Source organism: Lissotriton vulgaris, chromosome 11 (assembly GCF_964263255.1).
Source record: "Lissotriton vulgaris chromosome 11, aLisVul1.2, whole genome shotgun sequence".
In the NCBI taxonomy this organism is placed as follows: domain Eukaryota; kingdom Metazoa; phylum Chordata; class Amphibia; order Caudata; family Salamandridae; genus Lissotriton; species Lissotriton vulgaris.
In genome coordinates, this window is record NC_141699.1 from 587692522 (window position 1) to 587711416 (window position 18895).

Below are 18895 nucleotides of genomic sequence, written 5' to 3' on the forward strand. Positions count from 1 at the left end.
GGTGCATGTTCTAGTGGATTATTTTAATCATTTGGACCTTCCACTCCAAAGAAGAAAATCAGGAGTATTTTGTTTCTTTCAGGCCAAAATCTTAAAACTTCATTTGATCCTAGGTATTCTTTGGATCTTTTTGGAAAGGTCTCTACCTCATAAGTGGATTCCCTGGCCTTTGCAAAAATAGAGGTGGTGCGGTAATATTCTGCACACTGCCCCATAGATAAAGTGAAATAAACTAAAACAGGAATCTGTGTAATGAAACGGTTGAGCTATACAATGGTATGCTTATCACAGTCAACTCACAGGGTCTGATTATACCATGGATGTGTCTACAATCCAGATGATTATATTCCTTTTCAATATTATACTACGAATCTTCACACCAGCTAACAATGTAAAAATGCCATTGCGTGCTGTCTGTTGCACTACCAGTTTCAAAACAGTGCCAAATGTAGCATGTGGATTGCTGAGGGAGCCTCAAAATCTGTCACTCTGTAGTTACTGGCAACAAAGTCACAAACCTGCAGAAAATTGCTTTAGCCCAGAGCAGACCTGTAGAAAATTGCCTTAACCTACAGCACACTCTTGAGACTCGCTCCAGAGAGAGAAGAAAGACTGGGATACTTCTTGACGAGAAACAGGTACATTTATTCGTAAGGTAACAAAGTGAAGGGCCCATTCAGCAGCGACCACCCCTCTAGGATCCGCGTCTCCAACCAGGGCCAGACTGGGAACTCAAAGCAACCCTGGCAATTTTCTCAGACCAGACCTAGGGAAGCACTCCCTTGGCCTGGGAGGCCAGAAATGCTTGCTTGCTACTTTTGCTACTAGGAGCTGATATTGCATCACTGCTGCAAAACCGGCCCCCAGTAACAAAACAGGCCTCCACTGCTGCAAAACTATCCCCCGCCTTTCCAGCCTTCCGGGGAAAAGCCCAATGACCGGTACAGCTAGACCAGACCTGTCTCCTATGAACTTCTCGCCCACAGATCCAGAACCAAAAATCAAGGACAAGCCAGCAGGCAAAGGTGCAGGAAGCACAAACTTTGATGGAAAACATTCCATTGCCAACAATGGTGATGCAATACAGTGCACCCATATGTCACTGTTACCATGCACATTACAGGGTGTATGTTTTTTCCCGGGTTAGCTCATTGCTGATTTCTTAACATGAATGTTGTGTCCATTTTACTGCTTAGCGCACTGTGCCTCTGTCTTCATACAGTGTTGCAGACTAAAGATGGCTGCCATGTATGTGATGTAATGACCTTCGCACTAACACCAACCTAGCCCAACCTGTACCCCCGCATCACAGTTATGCGTGCGACAGTTGTCGGTTCCTCAGGTCACCAGCAACGGCTTCTTCAATAAACGTATATGTGTGTCAGCTGATCATCCTCTAGAAGTCAAGAGACTTGACATTCACTGGGCTCCACACGACCCCACTCCTGGACAATATCACCTCCCTTCAACAAGATTGATTCTACCAGCTTTAGAGGGCAGACAGGTCAAGGTATTGAAGCCTGGATGTGCATTGTAAATAGTCCAAATGTGCAAATATACATCCCAGCTGGCGCACCTCTTCTCATACAGCGGGTAAGCAGGCACTCATCACTTTTCTATAAAGTACAGGCACATAGAATAACATGGAAGAGGTGAACTTCCAGAAGCTCAGACTCAACTGTTAAATACAAGAATATTTGTTTGAGCAAACATGTGGAATAAAATCACCCACATTACAATTTACATTATAGGAAAGCGCCCCTTTTTGTATTGTCACACCCACTTTTCTCTCCTAATGCTGATGGTTATGACTCTGCTGCCCAGACCCCAGTGCCTGTGCTCTCCCCATAAACTGTTGTGTTCAACTTGGTAATCCCAAATTGGCAAAGAATTTACCCCTGTATAAGTTCCTAGTATTTGGTTGAGCATGGCGTATTAGATCTATTAGGCTTTTGCACCTTGTTTAATATGTACTTTTAGACTGTTCTTATGTAATTTATTTGTGCTATTTGTAATATGAATTGTATGCCTTTTATGTATGCATTGGCTTTTTAACTGTTTTTATCTATTGTAATGCTTTTTAAGATATGCACCATATCGAAATAAAGCCTAATTGACTGAGTATTTGGTGCTGAGGGTATCCAGGGCATTAGTAGTAAAGGGGTCCCCAGAGCTGCAGCATGGTTTTGTGCCACCCTGGGTGAACACAGCAAACTACTGACAGCAGGCCTGCCATTACAGACTACAGGAGCAGTGCAAACTACTCACACTCGACTGTGCCCTCATCATGAGTGGCACAGTCAAATGCACTACTATTACTATATATCAGACACCCCTAAGGTAGGCCTCCACAGCCCAGGAGGCAGGGTGTAGTATACTAAAGGTAAGGACATATAAGTGCAAGCCTATATGTTGCTAAAGTGGCATTTCCCCATTGGAAACTACTATAAGTGTTAGCTGTCCATAGGATAACAAGGGCTATCAACCAGGCACTTTCGACATTGGCATCTCCATTATGTCACCACTAAAATATGTCTTGTTTGGGATCAAACAAAATGCCGTCTAACCCCTGAAATGAATCTTTTACCCGGGGAGACATGGAATACACCCAGGAGGAGACCTTAGAGGAACATAGGCTTGGGCAGGAAGGAGGTCACACCTCCCTACTCCCTCCTCCCAAGCAGGAGAGTTAAGTGGCACATCAAGGCAGAGAACTTCAAAGGCTGCACTGCCTCTGACATGCACAAGGGCTGACTACTAATGGAGCAATATAAACAAACAATGGTCCAAGACCCAATTTTGTTGAAAGCGAAAGATCAAGATTTTAGTAGTTCAAGGTGTGTATAAAATAAATTCACAGACCTAAACACAATTAATGAAAAACAAAAGAATAGGCAACAGCAACAACCTCAGACTCTTTTCATAGCATTTAATGCATTTTCTGAAACAAGATTCAATCTACAGTTATTTTACATTTTATATACAGTGCCCCGTATCTAGAGCGTGCAGTAAAGGAAAAGAAGGTGTTGAAAGGGCGTGATCGTGAAAAGGTGAAAAGGAGAGGTTTCACACAGAGTATACAAAAAAAAAAATTCTATATTATTCAAGGAAACACCAGTCAAAAAAGAACTGGAACAGTGGAACCTGGCCACTTAAGTGAATAAATATGTAGTCCTTCTAGTTATTCAAGAGACATCAGATGAGTCAATGTCTGCACTGGGGGGGAATAACATTAGTGGTCCAGGTATTATTGGATGTCGACGTTTCGACTCGTCTTGCGGCCTTCCGGTTAGTTATGCCTGGGCCATGCGAGTCTTCCTCAGGACAGGTGCAACGGGGCAAGGGATCAGGCAGATGACCCTATGGAAAATACAAATAACCATGAGGGTTGGGGCTGTTGCCTATTTAATTTAAAACTATGGGAAGGGGTCAAATTAGCTTACCCTTCACAGAATGAAGTAGGCGTAATGTCTTCCAAGGTAACTTGGTACAAATCATTCAAATAGGAGTATTGAGCAGATCCACTGAAAGAATCAATGAGGAACCTATGTTTTACAATAATGTATACTTAGTGGAATTGATAACAGGATAAATAATGTAAAATTATTACCTTGTTCTGTGCGTAGGGGGTTCCTATCAAGATAATGAGACCATATAACACTATATGTCTCCTGAAACACAATCCATAGTCAATTGTGCTGCTTAGAGAAATCTTCACGTTTTAAGTTTGCCTGAAATATTAAGGACCACGCTGTGGTAAGTATCAGCACAATAGTGTACCCTAAATACTTAGAGAAATGGCCAAAAGAGGAGAAAAAGGAGCCATTTACCTTGATTGGGCAGCTTGTCAATGCTGAAATTGAAGGAAATTTCCTCGCCGATCGAGAAACTTTAACCGGCAGCTAAAGGCAAAGAAACAAGGATGAGTCCCCCTATCTGAATAGGTCCGCGTGAATGTTCCTCGAGTAGTCCGGTTTACTCAATTTCGAACATATATCGCCGTAATGTCCGGTACGACAATTTTGCGTAATTGGTCGCACTAGAATTCATAGCGCTGAGTATTATAAGGGCCTTGGTTGCCCTTTTCCTTTTTAATGTCCTCTGAAGGTTTTTTATTGCAATATTGACTTGGGCGAAGGGTCCTTTCTCGCCCTTTCCGACCCGGAAGTGGTTGGGTATCGGTTAGTCCGTCGTCACGTTCTACTCCGTGAACGCGCTACAACAGAGTCACCAAACCCGGTGTTAGTCTACTCTGTCCAGGGGTTACCGACGCGGGTCTACTTTGCAGCACCCTGTCTGTCCTGATAATGTGAGTAAACCGGACTACTCGAGGAACATTCACGTGGACCTATTCAGATAGGGGGACTCATCCTTGTTTCTTTGCCTTTAGCTGCCGGTTAAAGTTTCTCGATCGGCGAGGAAATTTCCTTCAATTTCAGCATTGACAAGCTGCCCAATCAAGGTAAATGGCTCCTTTTTCTCCTCTTTTGGCCATTTCTCTAAGTATTTAGGGTACACTATTGTGCTGATACTTACCACAGCGTGGTCCTTAATATTTCAGGCAAACTTAAAACGTGAAGATTTCTCTAAGCAGCACAATTGACTATGGATTGTGTTTCAGGAGACATATAGTGTTATATGGTCTCATTATCTTGATAGGAACCCCCTACGCACAGAACAAGGTAATAATTTTACATTATTTATCCTGTTATCAATTCCACTAAGTATACATTATTGTAAAACATAGGTTCCTCATTTATTCTTTCAGTGGATCTGCTCAATACTCCTATTTGAATGATTTGGACCAAGTTACCTTGGAAGACATTACGCCTACTTCATTCTGTGAAGGGTAAGCTAATTTGACCCCTTCCCATAGTTTTAAATTAAATAGGCAACAGCCCCAACCCTCATGGTTATTTGTATTTTCCATAGGGTCATCTGCCTGATCCCTTGCCCCGTTGCACCTGTCCTGAGGAAGACTCGCATGGCCCAGGCATAACTAACCGGAAGGCCGCAAGACGAGTCGAAACGTCGACATCCAATAATACCTGGACCACTAATGTTATTCCCCCCCAGTGCAGACATTGACTCATCTGATGTCTCTTGAATAACTAGAAGGACTACATATTTATTCACTTAAGTGGCCAGGTTCCACTGTTCCAGTTCTTTTTTGACTGGTGTTTCCTTGAATAATATAGAAAACATTTTTTTGTATACTCTGTGTGAAACCTCTCCTTTTCACCTTTTCACGATCACGCCCTTTCAACACCTTCTTTTCCTTTACTGCACGCTCTAGATACGGGGCACTGTATATAAAATGTAAAATAACTGTAGATTGAATCTTGTTTCAGAAAATGCATTAAATGCTATGAAAAGAGTCTGAGGTTGTTGCTGTTGCCTATTCTTTTGTTTTTCATTAATTGTGTTTAGGTCTGTGAATTTATTTTATACACACCTTGAACTACTAAAATCTTGATCTTTCGCTTTCAACAAAATTGGGGCTTGGACCATTGTTTGTTTATATTACTAATTACCCAGGTCCAGTACCTCTAGGGTTACCCCATTATTATAATACTAATGGAGCAAAGCAGCACTTCCCCTGCCCCAGGCACAATTGCACCAGAGCAGGTGGGAAATTACCTATGCAGGGAGGTGTACACCCCCAGAAGGCTTGCCGTAGCTCTAGGGTGAGCAGCCTGGTCTGTACACTACAATTCGATTTCTGCCATCTTTAGAATGACAGAATAGAGGGTTCTGGGTAGAAAAGGTGACCTACACACCCTAAATGTGTTCACCTCAGGGGCGAACTAGCTGCAGGGACTAGCTGTCCATTGGTTACTAGCTCCCTCAACCCTAACTCTCCTAAATCTAGGATTTAAAGGACCCCCTGTCACCAGAACCTCAAATCTGAACAACTTGCACCAAGAAAGCCAGAAGTACACTCAGACTCCACAGGACTAGTGGCACTAGTCCCCTGAAAAATGCAGGAAACAAAACCCTCACTGGATACAATGAATCGCTGGCCATCAGACCCTCTGTGGTATCGCCCTAATCCAGGTGGTCCAGTGCACTGTGGGAGTTGTAGTCCTACCTGTCCTGAAGTTTCAGGCTGCTACCTCACTGCCCCGGACCCAGTACAGTTCCAGTACCCTTTCGCTGTGCTTACCGCTGCCAATACTTGTTGGTCACCAATCCAGTAAATGACCCTCACACTCAACGCTGCATCTACAGGGAACACCGTCCAACCTTCGTCCTAAGTCACACATTGTGTATTTGTTGGGTTTTTGCATGCTGTTTCTTGCAACACCATGTAAGTAGTAAAATCAGCACCAGCGCAGCTCTTGTTCAGCACCAAGGACAACTCTGCACACAGACTCGAGAAACACTAATATGTTACTTATTAGCCTGTTCTGTCTGCAGCTCTGCAGACAAAAAAAAGTCTTAAAAACAAAGGGCAAGCCGTAACAACGGGGATGGATAGAAAGTTGATTATAGTAAAGGAGGCCCAGAAGGTAAAATAATGAGAAAAAGAGAGGGTCAGGAAGGAAGAGAGAAAGGATGCCCATATGTTAAGCAGGAAGAAACTCTGACAAGGAAAGATTGAAAGGATGAAAGGATGGACGCGAGGGGGAAAGGATTGATGGATGAAAAACAACATTTGCACGGGTGGGTGAAAGAAAGAAAGAATGGATGGATGGATGAATTCCTGAATAAAAGGGTTAATGGATGGACGGACGGTGGATTGATAAAAGGAGTGAGAAAGGATGGCTAGATAAAAACAATTAATGGGAGTATGTGTAACAGGAAGAATGAATAATTGGGAGTATAAGTGGAAGGATGGATGGAAGACTGTAATGATGAAATGGTGGGTGGGTTCTATGATAAAGGACGGATGAATGGAATGGTGAAAATATGGATGAAAGGAATCGTGAAAAGACGGACAGATGGATGTAAGGCTTTATGGATACGAGATAGATGGACGGAAGGAGGGATGAAGGAACCTCATCTAGGATGGCTAGGCCTCACTTGCACTGCTCTCCCAATTGCATTCCAGATATTGATCGAAGTGCTGGGTATTTTAATTTTCTAGCGATTCCCCTGTAGAGGATGTTTGAAACAGCGCGCAAGCTGAAGACGCAAGTCGGTGGAAAGAAAACATTATTTACATATGAAGATCGTAGTATATGAGGTATTTTTGATCAGCAATGGAATCAAGCAAACATCCTGTTTGCTGCTAGGCTTCTAAACCCTCGCTCCAGCAAGGTTGGCTGATCAGCTCAGAGGTTGGAAGCACAGAGGAATGGCTGAAAAAAAGAGAAACGTTGTGTGTTTTTTTTTCAGGAGGAGTACATGTAAAAATAAAAATAAATACCTTCAATTTGCAGGTATATAAATGGCAACATTGGAAATTGGGTTTATATTATGGGCTGTCAGCAGAAAAACACACCCCTGTATTTCTTTAGCTTGGCAAAGAGATCATTAGCACTACAAGTCCCAGAATGCAGGTGAGAGAAACATTACATCAGAGCTGACTACACTTCTTACATTAGAAATAGGAATAGCCCAGGTCTCTGGTTCGAGGTAGTTTCTTTCTGTGTCTTTGTTTAGGTAAAGCATCGTACTTTTTATTCTCTTAGACAGTACTGTTTGGACGGGGCAGATATTTTGGCAATGCGGACTGGCTAAGATCATATGAGAAGCAGGCGGTGTGTTTTCCTTCCCTCTTTAATTTAATGCACCACTGTCTTTTTAAATCGTGGGTCACGAAACTTTCTAGAACCGAACCGAGGTCACGTTGGATCTGCGTGCGCTGCTCCGTGATTGGCTGATGGTTCCGCAGGTGATTGGCGCGGGGCTGATGAGTTCCACCTGGCCTCTTTATAAGCTGCTAGTGGGGGAGAAGACGTTGCTTCTCTTTTTGGTGCAGAACTTTAACGGACGTCTCAGGTGAGTTGCAAGGGAGGGCCGTCTGCGCGCTGATGTGTGTGGGCCAAACCCATTGCTGCGGGGCTGAGCTATGTTAACTTGCCTGAATGTTTTATGTGTTTTGAGACTTAAAGTGCGCAGCTCAGTCCCTAACCTTAGTATGCTTTTCAGACGTTATGCGCGTGTCACGTTGTCTGTCAGGATTCGTGCAAACCCGTGTGCCCCTTGTAACTTGATGGGAGTAGTAGTTTATGCGGCTCACCTGTCGGTTCAGTATGTTGGAGTTGGTCCTTTGATTGTTTTATATATTTACTAGGTTAAGGGGCCCTACCTGATTCGAGTGACGCGGATAAGGCAGCGGCGTGGTTAGGTGCTTTAACTTTACAAAAGTCGGAACTAATTAATTGGTCCGCCCTAGTGCTATAACTATTAAAACGAAGGTTGCTTTTTCCTGTAAACGTTCGGGCTCTGGGCCTTCGCGTTGCGTCGTGTGACGCAGTCTGTAATTTGTTTGTTCTCCTTCGGGCACGTGGGCAAATGCGAAGAACGTACCTGCCAGCTGAAAGGGGTGCCGAGTAGCACCTCCGCAATTGGCTCCATACAAACGGCGTAATAACCAGTCCAATATTTTTAGTAGTCTGCTGCCTTTGCCCCCTAAAGTTATTTCCGTGCACGCTAAAATATCCCTAGTTCTAAGTGGGGCATTGTGCTTCCCTGATTAGAAACTTCAGTTCCAGCGAATGCAGTGTTAACTAAAACCGCACACCTTTTTGTTCATATATATTTTTTTTCCTGTAGAAATCTTCAGACATGGCACTTAACGCTAGCCGAATGGACAAACCAGTGGCTCTGCTGTGGGGTAAGTTGTCCTTGTTTTGTGGAGAAGTTTCTTTGTGGCATGTGTCCTGATATGTTCATTGATGGCCGCAACACAGCGGGTAACCAACCCAATGTGTTCACTTTTTCATATTACACTCGCCCCGCCCCTTCAAATGGATCAACTGCTCTGAAGGGCAGCTTATCTGACTGATCGCCCATCTATTTGGGGTGCAGTGTTGGGGCGGGAGGGGTTGTACACTTGCATGGCTGCTCTAACTAGCTCCTCCTTACTCACAGGTTGTGAGCTGACTGAGCAGAATAAAAGCTCCTCGTTTAAAGTGGAGGTGGAAGAGTATGAGCAGCAACAAGCCCTGAAAGCGCGCCCAGGCTCCATCAGCACAGGCAAATACGACCACCGGCTGGTTCTTAACACGGTAAGTGTGTATCTTGTCGAGGAGCAGGGAGTTTTCTGTGTTCTAAAATAGGTTATGTTGTATACCCTTTGTCACCTTTAACCCCAGAATTGGATTTGCTTCTGTTTGACACTACCCTTTCTAATTTCACACTCCCTTTAACCATGTGTTAAAGGTATCTGATTTTTAAAACTTGCTATTCCTTATGAATTCTCTAACTTGCCCAGCTCTTTGATGCCATCCCTGGATTTCTGAAGTATTCAAACTTATCTACTGTAGTTAAATATACAGACCTTATGCGTTGGACTTTCTTTTACGCTAGTGCCACTGCAGAGAATCTCTGTAAATTCAGAAAACCTTACACCTATCTCCTTTAGTAATTTGTCTGAACACTAAATTTGTATGTGTTAAATGACTTAACGTTTATCCCCATAATGTGTACAGATAAGTGCATCTATGCAACAGTGAATCTGCAGATGACTCGTGTGTGGAAATTCATTTGGGCATCTGTTGAGGTATTCCTTAGTATGGGCCCTAGAATGGCAATCTACAATTTGACATCCCAGTAGAGGAGTGCTCTGAACGTTTAAGCAGGCCCTCCTCGCCAGTATGTAAGGATAATTTTCTAATGCCGTTCTCTAGAGTTGCCCTTGCACTGGGATGTTAGTGTTGAGTATGCTGTAGGACCTATTAAGGTAGCACCAGTCCTAATGTCTCTCGAAATAATGCAAATCAGACCATCTTGCATACTTACTGCTATCAGTTTGAAGTGTTCTCGGTCTACAGTTGCAGATTTACTAGTTTTTCTAATTGTGGAGGTGCCCTAATCTGGTTTAGTTACTTGGGAGTATGATCCTTTTTTGGATGCAGTAATTATAAACTATGTAGCCTATTTGATTACATAGAACTCTGATTGTTCTCAACTAATATATGAATCGGAGCTTGCTTTGTGTCCCCTGTTTGTTCTCATGTTTATGCTTCATGGTGGTTTAAACTAGCAACTACCTCTTAAGAGGCAGTTTCCTTTACCTGATCAGAACAGCATCGGCGCCCATCTTGTCCCTTCCCTGATGAGCTGCTGGGTCCCCCCCTAAGGACTGTAACAGACACCGGTTGGGATCACCCAGGAGAGATGACCTGCGGGTATCTTGAGATGCTATTCTAACCCCGAGGATTGGGTGGCTCTCCATATTCATTCAATGTCCCACGATACTGCCTGTTCACAAATAAGTGGCCTCTGCTTTCAGAAGTCCGGAATGGACAGGGAACGACTAGGGGGTGGGGGGAGAAGCGAGCAAGGCAGCTACGGGGGTTCCATGAAACCAGTGGTTGATGCATGTTAGCTGAAGAATGGGTGACCACGGGGTCTTCTCCCCCCCCCCCCCCCAAAAAAGCATTTGTTTGCTTATGGATTCCGGTCAAGATTCTGAGTGCTCATTTGAAGTGTGTATGTAGATATTGCTAGATATATAGCCCCACTTGCCTGGTTTATTGCAGCCTGGCACTGTTTGTTTGGCTCATGTATGCACTAGTACACATTTCCAATGACACTTTTTAAAGTCGGCACGCATCTTGGCACTAATGAAGGTTCAGCCATGTGGGCTACCTTCCATAAATACTTGCAATATCTCATTCTTGTTTCGCCTCTGATTTTCACTTTGGGATGTGCAACCTGGGGCCTTTCGAAGTACTCCATATAAACTGTTAACCGTTAAATACTAAATTTAATGGCGCACCTTGGAATAGTCCTATAGCAATAAAGCTTCCCTATCACCACGGCCACTCTACAGGCGGGAGGAGCAAACGAATCCAGTCTGTCCACAATCCAAAATGAAGGCGCCCACAGAGGAAAGTGCTGGAAAGACACTAATCACAACAAACCGGACACGTTTTGTCCTGAAGGCCTGCGTGTGATTGAAGCCTCTGAGACGAAACGCATTACGTTGTGGTTAAACAAATGCTTTCAGCACTTCCTGTAAGTGCTTATATTTTGGATTATGTCAAATGTGGAGTGAACAATTTGGCTATATGGGAGAACCGTTTTGGAGGCCAGGACTACCTATTGAGGCTGCAGCAGCCCCAACTTCTCATTCTTTCTTTTACCGAAAACCGAACTTTATTTTTTGATATTCAGGAATGTTATACTATGTCTCCTTGCCCTACTTATCTTACGATTAAAACTACAGTGAACTAGTAATTTTCCAGTAGTCTATTCTCTTCCCTCTCTGTAATGAGTTCGCCCAATTTCACATGTATTTATCCTAACACCACGTGGTCTTAATTTGCCTTCAGCGCTGGCTTGCTCTTCAAGCATTCCTTTTTGACCAGCTCATTTACGTGCTTTTTTAGGTCTTCAGACTGCACGTGCCCTCTGGCAGACCCTTGCCTTGTAGCAGCTTAGAGGCTGCCTATTGGTTGGCTTCATTGTCCCTTGCTTGCTTGTCAACTTTTGTATGCTTCCTCCTTTGCTCCCTACCGGCACATGTACACATTCCTTGTATCCTTCCACTGCTTAGTTGTCAAGCACTTTTTTTGAGTGCATATCTTTTACTTCAGGTGTTTCCCTCTGCTTACCTTACTCCCGCAATTGTACATGTAGTTGCCCCAGCCCCTCCTATGCATACTCTGCTGTCAATGTGGTTGCACTAGGCCTTATCACCTGTCCTCTGCCACGACTTCCCTCCCATGTTCCCCAAAGAGCACATGACTACAATAAAAAAAATTCAGCACTGTCTACATTCTAGCACGTATTTAGTATTAACAGTGCTGCTGCACAACATAGCTACACAACATTGCCAAAGCAAATAACACTCAGGTGAGACGTAATTGCTTTGCAAATGCATGTCTTTCTTTCCTCAAATGCCCCATGGTCACTGATCTACTCTTCTCCACCGGGTGCCGTAGCTTCAACCTGAGAATCTACTCCTTCCTACTTCTGGTTTTTGTATTTGACCAGCAGCATGCACTAACTATGTGAATAGTCTGCTGTACCATGTTAAAATGATCTGATGCTACTTGCATTTCTTGCAGTGCCGCTAATGGGGCTTTAGTTGTGTACACCTGCCATACAAAGCCTCTGAGTCACAGGAGGGTAGTCTGTGAAGATGGGCTTGATGGTTAAGCTGTGAGCTCCAGTATGCAGACCTGTTTCAGCTGCTGCTTATGTATGTGCTCTTTTGGTGGTGGTAGTATGCACCAGGGTGGCTTGTTGACCATTACTTGTCTCTGCTCCAGGTTTGTATGGGAGAAAAGGCCAAGGATGAGTTCCACATCATTGAGATTCTGCCAAAAGAGGATGAAGGTGCAAAGCCTGTGCCTATTGCTTCTTTAAAGCCATCAATCCTTCCAATGGTAAGGTAACAACTTTTTTTTTTTTTTGCTGTAGCACCGTGTTACCTGGTTGGGGCTTGGGGTTTGCGATGAGCCCCACACTACAATGCAGCTTTACTACTGTGCTGGTCCAGTTTTGTTTTATTACTTGTTTGGTCCCTTGCCTCTTCACTCTACAAAAGACTTGTAGTTAAAGCTAGATGGGTTCAGGAAGAAAACACATTTTAAGTCCTGAGAGTTGGGTAGAAACCTGGGCAAGACTGCCCATCTCCTTACTGGCTCAGGGCACAGACTATAGTTGCTTGCAAACATCCACTAGCTTCCTTTTTCTAGGCTGTACAGTGGTAGGTATTAAGCTTACTCCGAGTAACCCTTTCTGGGATCAGTCAGGCACTTCTTTGGAATCTTACTATGACAGACGTGACCTGAAAACAAACCGCCCTGCATTAGATACAGATTAATGAATTGATATGCTATTGGAACAAGCAAATTCCCTGTTAATGCCCAAATCATTCACGTCTTTTGGATCAAGAAACATTCCAATGAAAACGGTTAATGAGTGTTGGTATTTTAGCATTTAATTGGTTCAGTGTGGGGGTGGGGTTGTGTGAAAGCTCTAAGAGCAGCTCATTTTCACTTCTGGTCGTCCTATCTGACTGCATATAGTCTGCCACATTTATTTCTGGTAATAACATTGCTCGGTGTTGGAGCCTCAAGGTCGATGGCCTTGGGATGAAATGGAAGGCTTTCTTGGGATTCGGGTGTATTTCGATTTTATTTTCTCAGCAGGCAGGATGGTACAGTCTGAATGCTACCACCTTGGTTCCGCTAGCAAAGGGCGAGGAGTCATTTAGAGCTTTCTTCAGAAAGGACATACCATGTCAACAGAGGTGGGCTGGCGGGATTAGAGTATTCCAGGTACTGGAATGAGTCATGGCTTCCACTTTTTGGAATAACTGTGGAAAGTGGTTCAGCTGCAAACTATGCAGGAACTTCCCAATAGAGCTGTTGTCACCCAAGATTTTACTAATTATTGAAGCTTCAAATGCCTTACGCATGCCATGAGGCACTTTGACCATTCTTGCAAGGCCTGGATGGTAAATGGAGGATTTAGATCTTTAAAGCAGGTTTGGTGTCTTGAGGTTACCAATGGTGTTTGACTAACCTTTATTTCTCAACAGGCCACTTTGGTGGGCATGGAGCTGACTCCCCCGGTCACATTCCGGCTGAAGTCTGGGTCTGGCCCAGTGTACATTAGTGGCCAGCACATAGCATGTAAGTTACTCTCTGGTTTTCTAGTCCATCCTCCTTACTGACAAAGGGCCATTAACACAACCCTTGCGGTAGCAGTATCTTGCTTTGACATTTCTCTTGTCTCCTACATGGTGCATGCAAGGTCTTGGATGCAGCTTTATGTACTGGACCAGCATTCTCATCCCACTTACCTGGCCGATTTCCTTCCTCTGAATTTTTACTGCAGTCATCCAGTCTGATACAAATTATTTGTGCATTAAGTAGTATTGATTTAAAGGCTTTGCCCTATGTGTAACTTGACAATTCTTTCCAGAGCTACAGTATTTGGCCTGTAGATTTGTCTGCTTCAAAACTTCACCATAGTAAATGTACTCCATCCACAGGTTGCTGTTACTTGTACAGTTCCCCCGTCTCATGCATTTCGAGTTTATTTTAGTGTTTGAATGGAGGTATTCTACTGGAGGAAGGGTGGTGTATTGGTGCGTGCTGGATTTGAAATGGGTGAATCTCAGTGTGATCTGCAAGATTTCACAAGCCGTCTGGGGAAGGACTGGGTCAAGAGTCTGTTCAGTACCTTTCTACATTTCCACCTCCTGCTGATTGGCTTTCACATCTCCCTCACTTAGTGGAAGCAGAATGTTGGGCAGAGGAAGAGGAGGCTGAAGAGGAAGCTGAAGAGGAGGAAGAGGAAGAAGTTTCTCCTGTTAAGCCCAACAAGAGGCAAGCCACACAAAAGAAAACTGGCCCCGCCAAGGTAGGACAATCGGTGAGCAGAAGGTCTGAACTTGGGTGTGTTGGCTTTCGGTTTTTATTCAGTTAACTTCGAATTCAAAGTTGCTACCTCCATATTATCAGCACTTGTATATCCTACACCAGCTTTTCGTGTGGGCCAAAGATGTGGCCTTCAAATTTGCCAACCCTCTAGCGTTTGTGTACTCACATTATCCATGCAACTTCCATATGTTGAGATTGGTAATTTTGCTCATGTTTAGTCTCACTGTCAAGTTTGCCTCTGTAGAATGTCTGCCAGGTTTTTAATGAACCATAGTGGCTATCCACTTTACTTGAATTTCTGTTAAATAGGTTGCAATGGGAGGGAGTTAGTGACGTAGGTCGGCACTTAGTTTCGCATACATGGTACAGATGTGTTGCAATCTAAAGTTTAGTAACTTTCACCACGTTGATGCCACTGTTTTGCCCGAATTAGTCAGCAAACCTAGATATTGTTTGCATGTCACTTACTTACAGAATTTTGAGCAATTTTACTTAATGACTATTCTGCATGGGGGGGATTTTTGGCGAGCCCTGTATTCATGGTGCAAACTGGTCCAAGAAAACAGAACTGCACTGTTCCAAGGCCGTGTCTGGCCAACCTAGTGTGCTTGGAAGTCGTTCCTATTGGAGATTGAATCTAAAGGGAGCTGCACTTGTTAAAGGCTTTTTGGCACATGAATGAGTTGTGCATTGCTTTTATTGAATACATTTGGGTGCATGCTGGTGCTTAAGATCTTTGCAGACTGCTCCAGGCCTCCCTTGTTGGGTATTCAGTGCTGACCGTACATTAGCAGCAAGTGGTGTTAACATACTTCACCCCAAATGAAACTGGTTCTCTAATTTTTCTACTTTCTATAGAAAAAGAAAATGGATGAAGAGGATGAGGAAGAAGAGTAAGTATGACCAGCTGCAGTGTCTGGTATGCTACATCAGTTACCTCCTGTTGCCTGCTAAAACATCGCCGATTGGCTAGTAGTGTGCCTAACTAGCGACTCAAGGATTGATGGGTGGAGCTGCTACTCATTTGCAGAAGTCGGACCAGTAATTGGTTATCCTCTCAACACGTGACTTCTACTCTGGTAGAATGCTCCTGTATGCTCTAGGAAGCACCTTGTTGATTGCGGTCTACTGCCCTGCTTCAGTACTCCTTAAACATCGCACCTGTATCATAAACTGGGGGCCTGATGGTAATGTTAATCTAAGTTGCCATGTTGCTCTTTAACTTATTTGACGAGGCTAATGGGGTATCATATTGGCGCTGGCACAGATTACTTTCGTGGAAGATAAAATGTTTCTATATCCTTTAACCTGGGAGTGTGCGCTTAGGAAGTTTATTTTCTTCAAGAAATTGTTTGATCAATGGGTTTGCCTTTTTATAGTAACTTGTCCTTTCCATGCGCTGGGTGGCACTGCATGGCAACCGACTGAACTGGTCTTTGTTTCCTTTCTCTCCCTAGAATGGAGTCAGAGGAAGACACCAAAAAGGTATAGTGTCAAAGGATGGCCAATGCACTCATCTGAGGCCTGATGCTCCCTTTGGCAGGAGTATGACTAGTGTCTGGAAGCTTCTGTCCTGACTGCCTTTGGAGAGGAGCACCTGGTGTTCGATTGCAGCCTATGTAGCGTCCTTGGTGGCTAAAACACGTTTACTCTTTTCCCCTTACATCACCAGTTTTCTATTCAGTTAGTGAGTCTTCTTACCACCACTTACACCAATCTTAACCATGTGTATTGTACTTGGTGTGACCATGGCTAGGGGCAGTGCTGTGACTGGGACCTCTGCCAGTAAGCAGGTGAGGGGGAGATTCTATATGGGTGAAATGTAGAGCATTGGAGAGGGGCTTTGAGCAGACCCATGTTGGGTACAGGACTGTTGTATTTAATTTGCTGGGCTGCAGACCACTCGATCCACTGTTTGGGACAGGGGCGGTGTTTGTTCAAAGGCAGTATCCAAGTGGCTGTCCTTGTGGGATCCAAGGGAGGGTGGACTCGTAAGACTTGCTCACGTGTTCAGGCACGGTTGGGACAATGCTGCATGCTCAGTAACGACTTTGTTTTCTTGTAGGGAAAACCAGCTGCCAAAGGAAGGAAGCCTGTGGCGAAGAAGTAGGAGCGATACTGCATGATTTTGCCTCTTGCTTCTAAATGTATAAAAAAATAAACCCACTTTTCGAAAAAATTGCCTGCTGCCTTTTGATTAAATCTGTTTATGGCGTAGAAAGACTTTAGCTAGCTTGTCCATGGTGTCATGAGTGGCGGTGACGTGTTCTGAGCTACCTATGGAAATGGGGCCGAGTCGTGGCATCTGATCAACTCCTTTTGATTCTGAGCAAACCATATAATGTCCCAGTGACTTGAAGAATAATTAAGTGTAGTAACTGCAGAAGTTATTCAGTTCCTGTAAAGCACGCTGCTCAATATAGTTGAGCAGAGTTTGCACTATATACTGGGGGGGAAAAAAGCAGAGGGCGGTGGTGGGTGTCCTGCAGCATGGCTACTACAGGCATTCGGCTGAACTAGTCCTAGCGAACACAATTCACTTAATTTTGATAACTGGTTCAGAGGCATGAACATATATTGAAGCTCTGAAGCAGTCTTAACCTTTACCCAGCGATTTTCCTAATTTTGCATGAGAGGTTAAGTGGAGTTAACATCAATTAAAATCAGTGGAGCCCATCTGGCCACACATTGAGGACCAGGAATCAGTTAGCTTTATTACAAATTAAAGCCAAACTGATTAATTTCAAACCAGTTGTAAAGATGCAGAATCACTAAAGGCATCCTTAAATGTCAGGTTAAATTAAGTCTTTGTAGCATCCAAGAGTATCAGTAGGAATGCAGAAGATGACCTGGGATCCAAGGTTTCGATCGCCGTGTCTGTGCATTGATAAATCTAAAGTTACCTAAACTAATACTACACTAAATTAAAAAAACCATAGTTAAATCTGTGCAAGCAGGATGGTGTCCAAATATAGGTCATGCAACAAAGAATATGGGCAGATGTCTGTACCCTTCGAAGTCAAAATCTTCCCTAAAGACTAACTGAATTAACCCACAAAATTCCATGTCGTCAACTCTAGCACTACCACTTTTCATTGTAAAAATGGTTACTTTACTTTCCCATCCTACAGTGTAAACATCAGGATGACCTTGGATGTCTCTCTCCCTGCCCCTGATACTTGAATTGAAAGGAGGCTTTGCTTAATTCATCAGCACCTCTCCTTGCCAAATGTTCTCCTACCGTACCTCACGATCTCTAGGACTCAAAGTCTGTCACGGACAGATCTATGCATGCACCTGCAGAGGAGAGATGCCTTCAAGCAAAAGGCATTAGACCTTGAAGGATGAATGTTTAAAGGATGGACGTTCGGGCCTAATCATAATAACTTAATACAATTTTTACTGTGCACTTCAAATACACAACTATGTTTACACAATTACAGAGTAAATAACACTAATTGGATACATGATATGGTTAAGTAAAAGCAATCGAACTCCAAATATAAAAGTGTAAATATGAACAAGCACTACAATTTCTGTCACGCTAGAGCACAATTAGTGAAGTACCAAACATGCTTGAGTGCATTCACTGTAGAAAGTAGTCCTTCACATGACATAGGTTAAGGCAAACAGTAGATGCATTGTATTGATTCATGTCCGTTCTAAATCTGCTCTTTTGCATGCTTGTATCCCTTAATCATCACTCAAACGTGCGGCTTGGAGCAACTACTCGCCTACAAGGGTTTCAAGGTGCTAGGAAACACCAAGAGTATTTCAGGTGAGGAGCGTCAAAATGACACTTTATTTGTTTCATCACAAAGACCCAGTTGTCCATGTAAAGGTCATGGCACTGGTTTTGCTTTGTTCACCTCAACAGGAGTAAAGGGGATGATGGACCGAACAATGCAAACACTCGCCCCAGTCAACTGATATGTTTAATCATCATTTCTTAGCTCACTCCGCCACCACAGTTCAGACATGGCCATATGCAAATCAGTCTGACCCTGTGCCTCATGGGAAGTCAAGCCCAAACTGCAAAGCCATGACTTCCCTGGACCAAATACCAGCATCCTGGGACTAGTTTTGGGTTCATTACACTTCAGCCAGGCTATCTTTAATCCAATGGCAAAGTGAGCAAGGGACCCACGTCTGGGCGTACCTTGCCAACTTAGGGCAAACAAAACATATTGAGGTGGGCTGTTGCTGCCTCAACTTGGTGAGACCTAAAACACACCTACCAGTCCAGTGGCAACGTGCATGCTGCTCCGAACATTGCGGAAGGTATCTTTCCTCACACATGCCCATAGGTAGTAGTACGTAGTATCTTAAGCAGGCTTGATTACTGCAAAGTGCTACTTCTGGCCGTGCCGGCAGCCCTA

At 43.8% G+C, this 18895-nt stretch overlaps 1 protein-coding gene across 2 annotated transcripts; it reads left to right on the top strand.

Moving 5' to 3' along the window:
- The first annotated feature begins 7898 nt into the window (after positions 1 to 7898).
- On the top strand, positions 7899 to 16695 carry NPM2 (nucleophosmin/nucleoplasmin 2). 2 transcript variants are annotated; one of them, XM_086944797.1, is made up of 9 exons: positions 7899 to 7947; positions 8725 to 8785; positions 9043 to 9179; positions 12393 to 12509; positions 13670 to 13763; positions 14369 to 14508; positions 15375 to 15409; positions 15974 to 16001; positions 16582 to 16695. In XM_086944797.1, exons 2-9 carry the CDS (start codon positions 8737 to 8739, stop codon positions 16624 to 16626), a joined length of 645 nt encoding a protein of 214 aa, XP_086800923.1. In that variant the 5' UTR covers positions 7899 to 7947; positions 8725 to 8736; the 3' UTR covers positions 16627 to 16695. The 2 variants fall into 2 exon arrangements, with proteins under 2 accessions (XP_086800923.1, XP_086800924.1); XM_086944798.1 differs by having other exon boundaries at positions 14369 to 14496.
- Positions 16696 to 18895: the final 2200 nt, after the last annotated feature.

Coding starts and splice junctions, on each gene's coding strand:
- NPM2 (XM_086944797.1), top strand. CDS start 8,737: ATGGCACTTAACGCTAGCCGAATGGACAAACCAGTGGCTCTGCTGTGG. Junction 13,764..14,368: donor TAGTGGCCAGCACATAGCAT/GTAAGTTACTCT, acceptor TCCCTCACTTAG/TGGAAGCAGAATGTTGGGCA. Junction 14,509..15,374: donor CCGCCAAGGTAGGACAATCG/GTGAGCAGAAGG, acceptor TACTTTCTATAG/AAAAAGAAAATGGATGAAGA.